Genomic DNA, 13,768 nt, shown 5'->3' on the forward strand with positions numbered 1-13,768 from the left:
ACAGCTGGGTTGTCATGGATACTGACCTTTCCTTCCAGCACCAGGTTACTTGTCTCCTCTGAGCCAATCAGTATCTCTATGGGACATTTGTCAGTTTTCCTAAGCTAGGGAATGTTTCTCAGCCTATCAGAGGAGAGGGTCTAGGAAGAAACTTCTGGAAGAGCAGAGCTAAGCAGGGGAGTGAAGAAGGAAGAGAGACAGACTGCCCTCCCTGTACGCAAGCCTGAAGTAAACCAGTTGCCTTTAGTGTGTGTACTGCTGATATCCAAGCAGTACACTGAAGTTGAAGTAGAAGTGTGCAGAGAATACAGCATGGTGCTGTATGTTCCTGAGTGAGAGTGAGAGACTGCAAGTACCCAGAGCGTCCAAGTCCTGCATCCTGTACCAGTGAGGTGAAAGCAGAGCTGCAGACAGACATCTGTGTGGGAAGACAGTTATACTCTCAGCCAGGAGGTTAAAGGGGCAGCATCCCAGAGCTGCCTGAAGACACTAAGGAGAGGTACTTAACTAATATATATCAACATATATATACTTTTCTCCCCGGGTAGCGCTACCTGCATCAAGGGCCCCAACAGTGCACCAACACTGGGACATCTGGGTGGGAAGAACACCTACATTTGGGGTGGGGGAGCGGGTGTTGGCAGTTATCTGTGTTAAATATATATATATATTCTCAGGACTGTTCACCCACTGCTAGAACTGAACTGAATAGGCACAGCAGCTGGGTCTTTATATTATAATACCTGTTTATTTCAATATAGTCTATAAATAATTTGCATTTTAGTTGTGTGTGTTATTTTCTTGTGTGAAAGGGGCCATTTCTCAGTGGGTGGGTTCCCCTACTCAACATAGTACAAATCACTGAGTGGAGGCACTGCATAAAGAAAGAAGATGTCCCGATCTCCCAGCAATTGCGGAGGCTCAGGTTTCCTGTCACCAGCGTCACTGAAATTTGTAACTACCAGCCTGACAGCGGAGCAAGGTAAAAAAAGGGTTACACACTATATGGACAAAAGTGTTGGGACACCAGACCATCACACAAACATGGGCATTGCATTCTAAATACAGTAAATACACATTAATATGTAGTTGGTCCCCCATTTGCAGCTATAACAACTTCCATACTTCTGGGAAGGCTTTTGATTTCCTACCTGAGTTTAGAGAACAGAAGCTCTATATGAAAATAGCGTTACGGAATATGATGGAGCTATATAAAACAATTAATAATAATAATTAAACTCACTCTTATTTCTCCTCAATGGTAACGCTTGTATCATAGAGGCAATAAATAACACTCCCATTTTCTGCTTTCAAAGTCTTTTGCCCCAGGGTATGACAAGAAATTACTGAGGCCCACAATGTCTCAGGAGGAACCAGCATTTTGGTTTTCTAGCTTATTTCAGATGCGGGTGCAAGTAAATCCAAGTAATCCCCCCACAGGGCCCTGCCCGCCACGTAATTAAAACACACAGATTCACTCTATCACACACAGTTAACACACTATCAAACACACTAACGCAGTCAACCCCCTCCCCCTACACACACACTCACTGTAATGGGAGGCTGTTCCATTTATCTACGAGACATACAAATACATTTCTAGAGTCTTGCTTCTTGATACATGCACATATATATATATATATATATATATATATACATTAATATTTATGTGTGTGTCTATATATATATATATATATATTTATATGTGTGTGTATATCTATATACACTCACTGGTCACTTTATTAAGTACACCTGTTCAATTGCTTGTTCACACAAATAGCTAGTCAGCCAATCACATCGCAGCAACTCATTGCATTTAGGCATGTAGACGTGGTCAAGATAACTTGCTGAAGTTCAAACCGAGCATCAGAATGGGGAAGAAAAGCGATTTAGGTGACTTTGAACATGGCATGGGAGCTGGTCTGAGTATTTCATAAACTGCTGATCTTATGGGGTTTTTACACACAACCATCTCTAGGGTTTGCAGAGAATGGTCCGGAAAAAAGAAAATATCCAGTGAGCGGCAGTTGTGTGAACAAAAATGCCTTGTTGATGTCGGAGGAGAATGGGCAGACTGGTTCGAGATACTAGAAAGGTGACCGTAACTCAAATAACCACTCGTTACAACCAAGGTTTGCAGAATACCATCTCTGAACGCACAACATGTTGAACCTTGAAGCAGATGGGCTACAGCAGCAGAAGACCACACCGGGTGCCACTCCTGTCAGCTAAGAATAGGAAACTGAGGCTACAATTCACACAGGCTCACCAAAATTGGACAATGGAAGACTCAAAGAACATTTTCTGGTCTGATGAGTCTCGATTCCAGCTGCGACATTCAGATGGAAGGGTCAGACTTTGGCGTAAACAACATGAAAGCATGAATCATCCATCCTGCCTTGTGGCGGCGGTGGTGTAATGGTGTGGGGACACTTTGGGCCCCTTAGTACCACATGAGCATCATTTAAACATGATAGCATACCTGAGTATTGTTGCTGACTATGTCCATCCCTTTATGACCCCAGTGTCCCCATCTTCTGATGGCTACTTCCAGCAGGATAATGCACCATGTCACAAAGTTCACATCATCTCAAACTGGTTTCTTGAACATGACAATGAGTTCACTGCGCTCCAATGACCTCCACAGTCACCAGATCTCAATCCAATAGAGCACCTTTGGGATGTGGTAGAACTGGAGATTGGCATCTTGGATGTGCAGCTGACAAATCTGCAGTAACTGTGTGATGCCATCATGAACATACGGACCAAAATCTCTGAGAAATGTTTCCAGCACCTTCTAGAAAGTACGCCACGAAGAATGAAGGCAGTTCAGAAGGCAAAAGGGGGTCCAACCTGGTAATAGCAAGGTGTATCTAATAAAGTGGCCAGTGAGTGTGTATATATATATATATATATATATATATATATATATAAATAAAGAAGCTTACTTTATCTGCAAACAGCATTATATGCTTCTTGATAGAACTAAATTAGGATCAGAGGATAGTAACAGACTTACTATAAACTGCCAAAAAACGAAGGGAATGTACATTACAAATGTAAAATTCATTTACTTCTGGCTACAAACTACAAAGCGTGAGGCTATCACGGGCACCGTGCACAGATTTCTGCGGTCATTCCTCAGCGATATATGTTCTATCTTTGTCTTTACATTATGACTCTTTATGTGTGCTCATTAATATTCTGCTGCACATATCATACAAGCCTGCAGAGAAAGGGGATTTATGTCACGCATCATATAATCCGTGTGTAAATGACAAGCTTTGTGATGCTATATAGCTCTATCAACTAAAACAGAGTCCATGAGAACGTAACAAAGAAAGTTATTCTTCGCACATCACCTTTAACACACCCACAGCACTAGGGCACTAATGTTTTTTCCGGTAAATAATATGATCTGGAACAGCTGGAAATACGTGACACTGCGGAAAACGATGGCGCTATATCAATCAATAAATTACAATAATAAAGGCGATCGAACCTGCCAGGCTATGGGATAGCATATTCAAGACACAGGAGAGCTTAACGAGAATAAAATCCTTGGTAAAGTAATTAAATAACTATTAAACTTTTATACACCCACGTCTTCTGTGCTCAAGGATTTAATGCATTCTTTTTTTTCCCTTCAAAGCAATGAAGGTTGGGATGTGCGGAGATTGGATGGGTCTTTACTCTTAGTGATTCAGAGGACGTCTGTGCAGGTGACGCTTGCAAAAGCAATTACACAACAACTTTCAATCCAACCGCAGCTGGAAGCGGTGACTAAACAAAACTATTCCCTTATTCTCCATCTTTCTCGTATTTGCACCAAGATTTCAATTACGCTGGGACTGAAATGGATTAATTCCACCCCGACACTGTTTAGCCTGGACACTCTAAGCAGGCTTGTGATACGGAAATAAATGAGGTGGGGGAGCTATGAGAGCCCAGGAAACGTGCCAGGCATATTAATTCTCTGAAAATGGATGCTGTCAATGAAATTCCAGGAAAAAAACATCATCCCCCAGGCAATAAACAGTCAAATTAAAGTGTTTTTAAAGAGCATACGGTTACATCAGATGTCCTATAATATTTACCCTTCTTTTGCTAAAAAGGTATATTTACTCAGATAATGGTTTAATAACACTCACTCCTGCGATTATCACAGGTCCATCAACTTGACTACTATCTCAGTGCAAATGGGCAATTTCTCAAAGTCACACAATCAACCTTCTGCATGATCCACGTTCCACTCTGCCAACTACGTGGAGTAAAATTCCCTCTAGATATAACCTCCAATTGTGGATTAAAACCCTCAACAGCACCAGGCTCATGGCGGATGTTATAATACTACAGGGTCAACCGCTAAGTGCCCTCCTGATTGCTACAGCAGCCTGAAATGGCATATCTGTGAACTTCCATTGGTAAGATACCCAGCGCTCTGCCCACCTCTGGTGGTGTCACATAGGACAAGTAGGGGCAGGGCTAGTCCCAGGCAGCCTTTAGTGCGAATGAATTGGGCAGGGATCAAGGAATGGACATGGCCACCATGTCAGAAGAAACTGATCTGGAGACGCAGATATCCTGGGAGAAACCCGTTGAGTCCCCAGGTATACTGAAGGGCGACTGCTGCTATGTGGCTAATGGAGGAGCAACGGTTGGATATATCCAGTAAAGCACCAGAGGCTTGATTTACACAAATAGTCATTAATAAATTGAAAGTACATTAGACTGTGTGGAAGCTATTAACCAGATGGTACATGACAGCATATCCATCCCATTGTCACCCAATCCTCCCCTGCATTCTGCGCACTGGGACATTAGTGCTCCGTTGTAGATTTCAGTGAAAATACATAGTTTTATTAAGGTGTTTGTATCTTTACTAATGTCACTAAATAATGCAACAGATGGGAATATAAAATCCTCCTAAAAATATAAATATACTGAATTATTGTTTGCCACTGGTTTGGGGATTTGAATGACGTAAGGTTCTGTTTGTTTTCTCTGCGTTAATCCAGGGCCTGGATGCTGAATCATTGTGCTTGCAGTAACGTCTCCCTCTAGCGCAGACCAAGCTATGTTTTTCCCAACCATCAGAGGTCTAATTGTTTACATGTCACCAACCCCCTCTGGACCCGAGACTCATCTCACTTGCAGGGGAAAGCAATATGGAGTGTGGCAGCATCTTACACAAGCAGCCTGTGCTATTCATTCAAACAGAGGGTGGAATTCTCCCTGAAACAGCTATTGTCATGGCAACGGGTGTCTTGGCAACTGGAACAAGAAATCTCAGCAGAAACAAAAATTTAGACAAACAGAAAAATCCTCTTACACTGACAGACTTTAAACAAAGCATTTAAATACTTTCAAGGGCAAAATCTCAGTCTAGTTTCAAATCCAGAGCAACATGGACATGTTTACTAAATATACATAAAGTTCAGTAATTCACAGTAATTTCTTGGAGGAATGAGAATAAAGAGCCTACAATCCTTTTTATTAAACGTATGGAAGCAGTATGATTTCTGGAATTTCTGGAAACCCGGACAGAAAGGGGTCCGTATAAATGCATTTGGTTAAATCCTGGATTTATGAAGGCATCACCCAAACAAAAATTGTAGTCTCTGAAGTCCCTCAGCTACATTGAGTGATTGGTTTCTGCAGACCCAGCTCTCACACTCATCCACCCCACTGGCCTTCCACCAGGAAGGTACATTTCCACAATAACCCTGTTCTTCTAAAGCAGGGGTGTCCATCTGGTGGCCCATCATGCACTCATTAGCGTCCCACAGCAGCTAACAGGATAAGCAGGAGTAGGCTGGCACGGGTTACAGGTCCACAATTCTTCAAACAGGGCCAGTCTGAGTTGGACCAGCCAACGTACGTAGGTAGGAGCACAGTGGGGTCACATAAAATGATGGTTTTTATGCATATACATTTTTGCAGATTCTTAAGTTATTGGGGTTAGTCAATGAGACTTATCCCCCTGCTACTCGGAAGTAGCTTGAAGCATACTTGGGGTACTTCGATGTAGCGGCAGGCTAAGAGATATACGGCCAGTAGTGTGACTGAACACCCAATATTTAGGGATTAGGTGTTTTTTGCTGGATATCCCCTTAAGGACAATGGGCGGTCCCTAAACCCATTGAAAACAATGCATTTTGAGCCCGTACATGTACGGGCTTTGTCATTAAGGGGATATGAGCTGAATACTTGCTTTGTGTTGTGTAAGCATCCTTCCTGCACATGCTCAGTAGCACTTTCATTACATATATGCTAGCAAAAAAACATTGTTCAGCTAACATGCATGCCATTAGCTGCTGCTTCTCCCGTACTGATCATGTGCTAGCAAGGTACACGACAATGCTTCAGTAGGGCAGCAGAGGGAAGACATAAGTCATTTTCTAACTCCAATAACTAAAGAATGCACTGATCTGAATGCAGTAAAATTCAAAGTGGACTCCACTATGCATTTAACACAGAACTAGGATGGGATTGGACCTTTATCTTACCAAAAAACAGATATAGCTTTTTGTTTTTCAATTTTTACTTAGGGAAGGTGAATTAACAGCAATTAGCATTTTAACAAGAAAACAATATCTCAATGGGTGGGAATAATCACACAGATCATAGAAATCAGGTCAGATGGCAGCTCCTATAATATGCACAATTTAAATCTATAAACACTGTAACTAAAGTGTTCCTTTAGTGGACTAATCTGTAGGATTCGCCAACAATACTTACTTGTCTACAGTTCCTTAAGGCAAAATAGGATTTGGGCAGTTCCTAGAATAATATTTAGATGGCTTGCTCCACATTTCAGTATCTGTTTGTTCAATAATGATTTTAGAACACGGGTAATGACTTTAAATACCAGAATAGAATGCAGACTTTTAGAGCTGCCACAAATCATTGTCAGGAATAACCAAAACTGCTGGGAATTGATGAAAGCGCTGAGGCTTTAGACAGGGCTGCCTTTAAACATAATGTCACCCGGGGCCAGGGGCGGGCTGGGCAGGGGGGCAATTGCCCCGCAGGCCGCCCTAAATCCGGGCCGGTGGGCCGGCGGGACGGACGACCGGCAGACGAGCATTCAATGCGGCTGCAAAGTTAAAAACCAAGCGGCCGCGAGCAGGATTGAATGCGGCCGTCATGCGTACCTGGCGGTGGGGGGGGGGGGGGGATGCGGTCCGCCCCGGCTGCCGCTCATCTGAGGGGTGCCACCATGCCGGCACGCCTCCAGAAACGATGCGCGCGGCAACTGTGGCTGTGCGCCGGGACTTGATGTCAAATCCTGGCGCACAACACTGAAGCCATGCCCACCGTCGTCCGCGCTCAGTGCACAGGACAGGAAGAAGAGGAGGAAAAGTGAGAGTGAAAGAAGAAAAGGTAGGAGAGAGTGGATTAGTAAGTGTGTGAGAGTGATGGGTGTTATGCTGAATGTAAGTGTGTGAGAGTGATGGGTGTTATGCTGAATGTAAGTGTGTGAGAGTGATGGGTGTTATGCTGAATGTAAGTGTGTGAGAGTGATGGGTGTTATGCCTAATGTAAGTGTGTGAGAGTGATGGGTGTTATGCCGAATGTAAGTGTGTGAGAGTGATGGGTGTTATGCCGAATGTAAGTGTGTGAGAGTGATGGGTGTTATGCTGAATGTAAGTGTGTGAGAGTGATGAGTGTTACGCTGAATGTAAGTGTGTGAGAGTGAAGGGTGTTATGCTGAATGTAAGTGTGTGAGAGTGATGGGTGTTATGTCTAATGTAAGTGTGTGAGAGTGATGGGTGTTATGCTGAATGTAAGTGTGTGAGAGTGATGGGTGTTATGCTGAATGTAAGTGTGTGAGAGTGATGGGTGTTATGCCGAATGTAAGTGTGTGAGAGTGATGGGTGTTATGCCTAATGTAAGTGTGTGAGAGTGATGGGTGTTATGCTGAATGTAAGTGTGTGAGAGTGATGAGTGTTATGCTGAATGTTTGTGAATGAGGGTTTCAGATAGCATGGATGTGTAAGTGTTGGGGGATAGCTTGGCATAGGGAGTCCGTAATCACATTCCTTTCATGCCCAGATTCCAGCATGTAGTGGCTGCCTAGGCATGATAGGAGTGTGATTGCTGTTATAACTTATTTTTTGGTCCAACTTCGGTGTGTTAACACTTTTATTGGACAGAATAATTCAATGACAGTATTAATATATATATAACAGCAATCACACTCCTATCATGCTACGTCAGCCAGCACATGCTAGAACCTGGGCATGATAGGATTGTGATTGTTGTTATATATATATATATATTAATATTGTTGTTGATTTTTTTGTCTAATTTTGGTGTTACTTTTAATAAAGTATTTGAAAGTTTTTTTTTTTCAGTTTTGGCCAAGTGAATGCTGAATTTTTAGTTTCAGTCCAGAATTTTCATTTCGGTGCATCCCTACTATATACTATGCCAGTCACTAAAGTGGTAAGCCTACACCACATCAATGTTTGGCTTAGTATATAGTGGTAGGGGTTGTCAGTGTCTGACTCAATGTATAGGCACACATTGACGGTGGTGCTGCGTAATCCCTAAGTATATAATGATAACAATTTTGCTGTACCCCTGTCAATGTTTGCCTAACCATAGAAACTATGCAGTTTTAAAGTGTGTGTGTGTGTGTGTGGGGGTGCCACATACAGGGTCTGCCACAGGTGCCAAATACTCTAGGTACGCCCCTGCATCATGCGGCAGTCAGACCCAACGGCCATTCCTCAGCTCCTCTTCCCACGTCTCAAAAGGGGTGTGATGAAGAGCTGAGGCATGCGGTGTGTGCACGCCGGCCACTTTAATTTCATTAGGCGCTGGTGGAGTGACTGCCGCACGACAGCCACTTTCAATGTCGCTCGCAGCCGCTTTGATGGTGCAATGGGCCAGTTGACTTGACTTGCCCCCCAGGCCTTAGGCTGCCAGCCCTCCCCTGCCCGGGGCAAGCTCCCAGCTCCCCCACCAGCCCTTGTACTTTACTACAAAGTGAGGTCTGTCCCCCCACAGACCTCTCCCCTAACGTTTCCTTCATGCGGACGGCTGCTGCTGGCCACCACGACATAATATCTCCGACGGCAGATGGCCTCTAGAAGGACAGGTTAGTGGAGGGAGCTGTGCCGCTTTGCCATGCATAAAACACAGTGCCGGGGAACATTATTATAAAGGAAATAAATACAAACCTGTAAGGAGGAAGCCATTAGCTGTTACGCTTTCTGATGGTATATTTAATTTCATACTGACAATGAACATGAATCGTTTGTTATAATAAGAGACCCAGCTCTTCTTTCCAACAACTTTATTGCTTTTACAAAGGAGCGCTGTAGCTCAAGCAAAGCATAATAAAACCATTTTTCTCACAATTACCAGAAAAAAACAAAAATTAATAACTTAATTTAGTTATCAGCAAATCATATCAAATTAGATTCTCCAAATCCGAACACAGAGGAGAAAAGCTTCCATTGAAAGTGGGTCTGCCTTCCATTGTGACGCTGAATTTATTCCTATTTTATCTAATCGCTCACACGATGACAGGTCCACTTAAAGAGTTATGAATACCCACAAAGTACAATCTGATCCTATCGGACCTGCGAAAGATTTAATTTTACTTGGTTTCTTTCCATATTTTGTTGGCGTTCAGTGTTTTAAACAAAAAGGTAACCATGACTTACATTATACTTACGTGAAACAATTGCAGAAAACAACTGTTAAAGACACAGGTAGACATAAATATGCCAATCACAAACAATAGGACATACAATGATATAACTAAGCACCCCAATGTAATATGAGAAGCAGTTTAATCATGGTATAATGTACCGAATGGTTGATTCACAGGTACATTCAGTCCATCGGGAGGACAATAAGCAATATACACATTTGTTTCTGATGAAAACGAACAAATACAATTTAGCGGTAATGAAGAAGTGACAATGGAGACATTAAGGGACACGTTAAGAGGATTCCATACAATTGGTTCCGCAACCATAACAAAGCACAGCCGTCAGAATCAATACCAGGAATGCACAACAGATGAAACGCAAATCACCGACAATTACACACATTCACTTTATATGTCAGAGCTACCGGGGGATGGGAAAACTATCAATGCAGGATTGACCAAGCACCTGGCTAGCATTTAACACAGATGATATATATATATATATATATATATATATACGCCTTAGTACATTCCAGTGCTACTTACTTCACTACTGAAGATCAATTATTAAGGGGCTTTTTATAAGTATATTGCAATCTAAGATAGATACATATACAAACGAGATTTCCCATTAGGCAGACATTACTAGAGTACAGTGCTTTTGGAAGTGAGGACCTTATGCAGGCTGCCCCCATTCTGACCACACGCTACCAATTTCCCACCCAGCTTCTGCCCGCTCGATCCATGTTATGCCTGTCCTCTATCGACATGCAGGGGAAGTTCCTGGACTTATATACCTCTATGAACATTCACGCGTCTGTGTAGGCTTAGCAAAGAAGGACCTCCGAGATCAGGATTAGTGCAATCTTGGTCTACTTTCCCAAAGATGACCTCAGTGCGTTTGGATAGGGAACAAATCCATCTGGTTGGCAAACAAGTTTCTGTATTTGGACAGACATTTTTACATTTTCCCCTGTACCTTTCTACCCCGGCAAACCGTTGAAAGGATCTAATGACTAAAAGAAGACAAATGATGAAACACTATGTAAAAATCACACCGCTAGATATCATACACACAGAAATTACCGTCAAAACCCTTAGAAACATTACCACAATATAAAGTGAAAAGAGAATCCAGAAATTCCACACACAATATCCAAAGATGTAAAAAGCCAGACCGGTGGATTCCATGGGCATTAAATCCCAATCACCCACAGAGGTTTGTAAGTCGACAGTACATCTACCGATCACAAATACATATACAGTGTTAGTAGACACCAATGCTCTGTGTACAGCACAGTGGTAAATGGTCCGTATATTTTGGATAAATATTTAAATTACACAACTGTTTTTATATATATATAATTTTAATATATAATATACATTAATCTTGTTTAATTTTTACTATCTACTTTATACTAAAAATAGCATTTTCATTGTATATACCCAATATCTATTCTTATTAAACACGTTTCTTCATTAAGGCTTCCGGTTTTGTGAAAACAATTTAATTGATGTAATTCTGTTTAAAACGAAGTTTATAAAAATCTAAATTTTTCAACCAATCTCGCAAATGAGTTCTCCGTTATTATTAAAAATGCCATTGCCATCTTATAGAAGGAATCTCAAAATGCATTTAAATTTGGATTGTTTTTAAAATCCCGTCACCCTGATTTAAAACCGGTAGCCATAATTCAACATTCTAGAGCTAGTGGGTTAGACAATCCGTCTAACAAATTAACTCCGTTACTCTTTGGCACCTAAAGGTCAGTTTTGTTCTACCACTGTTAGCAAAAATCAGATTTTTTGATATATATATATAAAAAAAATAGCACAAACAAGATGTCCTCCTGGCAGTAAAATCTTCTAGGTAGACAAAAAGCTCCCCAATGGCTATAGAACAATTAACAGCGGATTTTCCATCAAGTCAAAAGCATTCTGGCATAAACCGGAGTACCATAAGATTGAGTGCAAATTCTGTTTAACCTTCGCAGCAGTAGAAAGCTGTTCTGCATTGAGAAACATTATTCGCTGGATCAGTCCTCCCAGCAACAACCTGAAATAAGACAGGAACGTAACAACCACAGTTTTTATTAACACGAGCCAAATCAGGCTGTTTCGGTAATAATACCAGTGTCCAGATTTCACTGCTGGAAAAGGTCAAAATGTATGCAAAGTATACAGCTGAGATCTTGAAAACATTTATGACAGTTAATCATTTTTTGTATTTAATCAAAACAAAGAATGTTACACGATTCTCATTACAGAATGCAAGAGGTTTCGCAGATAACCTTTAACAGCCGCAACGCGTTTCAGAACCCAACTACCGGTGGAATGATCCAGAAGAGCAAGATAAGAGGATTCAGCCATTCTAAGAATGAATCTCTACGTCTGAGGGCTCGTCGAAACTCACTGCAAGCATTTTAAGGAGAAAACTAAATTGATATTCGGATGAGAAATCTTAATTAAAACAGAGTGAAATTCTTTGTTTTTTTTTATATTTCTTTTTGAAGAGAAATCTAGGAGTCTGATTTTACTAATCAGCAACAGTGTATAATACTTTTACCACAAGAAAAACACAGTGTGTATCCATTACCCTATGTGCCATCACTTAGCTCGTCTTTGTATTGCTGTAAGCATCGATCAGACAGACCTCAGAGTGCCCTAATATCACAAGAAAAAAAAATATGTCAACGTTACATCCATGATTATTCACCACTTTGTTTTAAGAAGTCTAGTTTGCTGGTGCACGTTTCTTACGTCCTTAGCAGGCCGGTGTACTGTACAACTACACGGCAAGTCGGTTAATTCATCAAAAATAAAGCATCTCTTTTCTTGCCAAACTACAAACAGTGCAAAAAGTGACACCCGTAACCGCCCAGTCAACAAACGATGGCCACAAGCAGATTTCATCTTGTGTAGGAGAAGAGCAATATTGTAAAAATCCATGTAACCAGACAGTATATTATGTTCATATGGATGGAGGGGGGTGGCTAATACGCCCATTAAAATATAAATAATTTCAGTTGTTGTATTAAAAGTCAGATTTGCTGAAATTGTCAGTAGAACACAGTCCGGGTTGTCAAAGATTTTCTTTGATACTATTATAGTGATGTCTCTTGGCCCTGTAGAACCAATCCTGTTAATGCCTGGTCACCTGTAGGGGACTGCTCTTTGGAAACACTTTGCTTATCCCGGATACAAAGAGATCCCTTGGGTTGTTCGTGATTTGGCAATGATGCGTCTCCAGGAGGCTCTAAACCAAAACTGATTTGCTCTTCCTTGAAATGCTGAATCGGCGCAGCTGCTTCTCTAGAAGGTTGCCTTGGAAGTTGGGCAGAATCTGTATTTGAAGGTTCTTCTCCTAGAGAATTGCCCATATCTTCGCTGTTGGAGGAGTCTTCTCTAGTTGGCTGTTGCGGTAGCAGAATATCCTCGAGATTTAGTTTTTTCCTTTGTTCGTCAACGAGAGATGCTTTATCAGTAAAGTTAAAACGAGCAGACAAATCCATAGCCGTTGGAGAAGAGGGACCAGCGCTAGATACTGTGCTGGATGGTCCACTGCTGTCTACAAGTAGACGTGAAAAGGGTTACAATTACTACTATGTGGGACGTTAGTATTTGCCTTCAAGTATACTTTACACCATTCACAGCGGCTTTGTAAAAGTGATTAATCTAAAATATCTGCAACCGGGTCAGAGTTCAAAATGGTAATTAGAGGTAAATAATATCAATTAAAAATGCAGAATATACTTACACCAGGGAGGCCTCTCTGAACGCTGGCGCAGAGACGATGAAGAAAGGATCCTTTGCGGTAGATAGGAATCACAAGATGTTTGGCGTGGAATCATGGAGTCACAGCCAGCTGTTTACAAGAATCCACATGGTTATCTTCACAAAGTATACCTAGTACTAAGTTAGGTCATGTTAAACATTAGGTTTAACAGTGTTTTACCTAGAAACATAAGTGTTCCACAAGCACTAAATATTGTTTGTGTGTTATGTTGTGTCACAGAGTTCATCCTTACTGAAGCTTATAGCAAGTAAACAATAGATGAAGTAAACATGGAATAATGCCATTTTAACAATGTTTATACA

At 41.5% G+C, this 13,768-nt stretch overlaps 1 protein-coding gene across 12 annotated transcripts in view; it reads right to left on the minus strand.

Moving 5' to 3' along the window:
• Positions 1 to 11,745: 11,745 nt before the first annotated feature.
• PPIP5K1 (diphosphoinositol pentakisphosphate kinase 1) overlaps positions 11,746 to 13,768 on the minus strand; it is a 61,699-nt gene continuing 59,676 nt past the window's right edge. For all 12 annotated transcript variants that reach the window (XM_053462016.1, XM_053462013.1, XM_053462011.1 and 9 more), the window contains 2 exons: positions 13,428 to 13,535; positions 11,746 to 13,238 (listed from right to left, as the gene is read on the minus strand). In XM_053462016.1, coding sequence (XP_053317991.1) covers positions 12,775 to 13,238; positions 13,428 to 13,535 — 572 coding nt within the window. In that variant the 3' untranslated portion in view covers positions 11,746 to 12,774. The remainder of the gene's footprint in view (positions 13,239 to 13,427; positions 13,536 to 13,768) is intronic.

The sequence above is a fragment of the Spea bombifrons genome, chromosome 4 (genome assembly GCF_027358695.1).
Source record: "Spea bombifrons isolate aSpeBom1 chromosome 4, aSpeBom1.2.pri, whole genome shotgun sequence".
In the NCBI taxonomy this organism is placed as follows: domain Eukaryota; kingdom Metazoa; phylum Chordata; class Amphibia; order Anura; family Pelobatidae; genus Spea; species Spea bombifrons.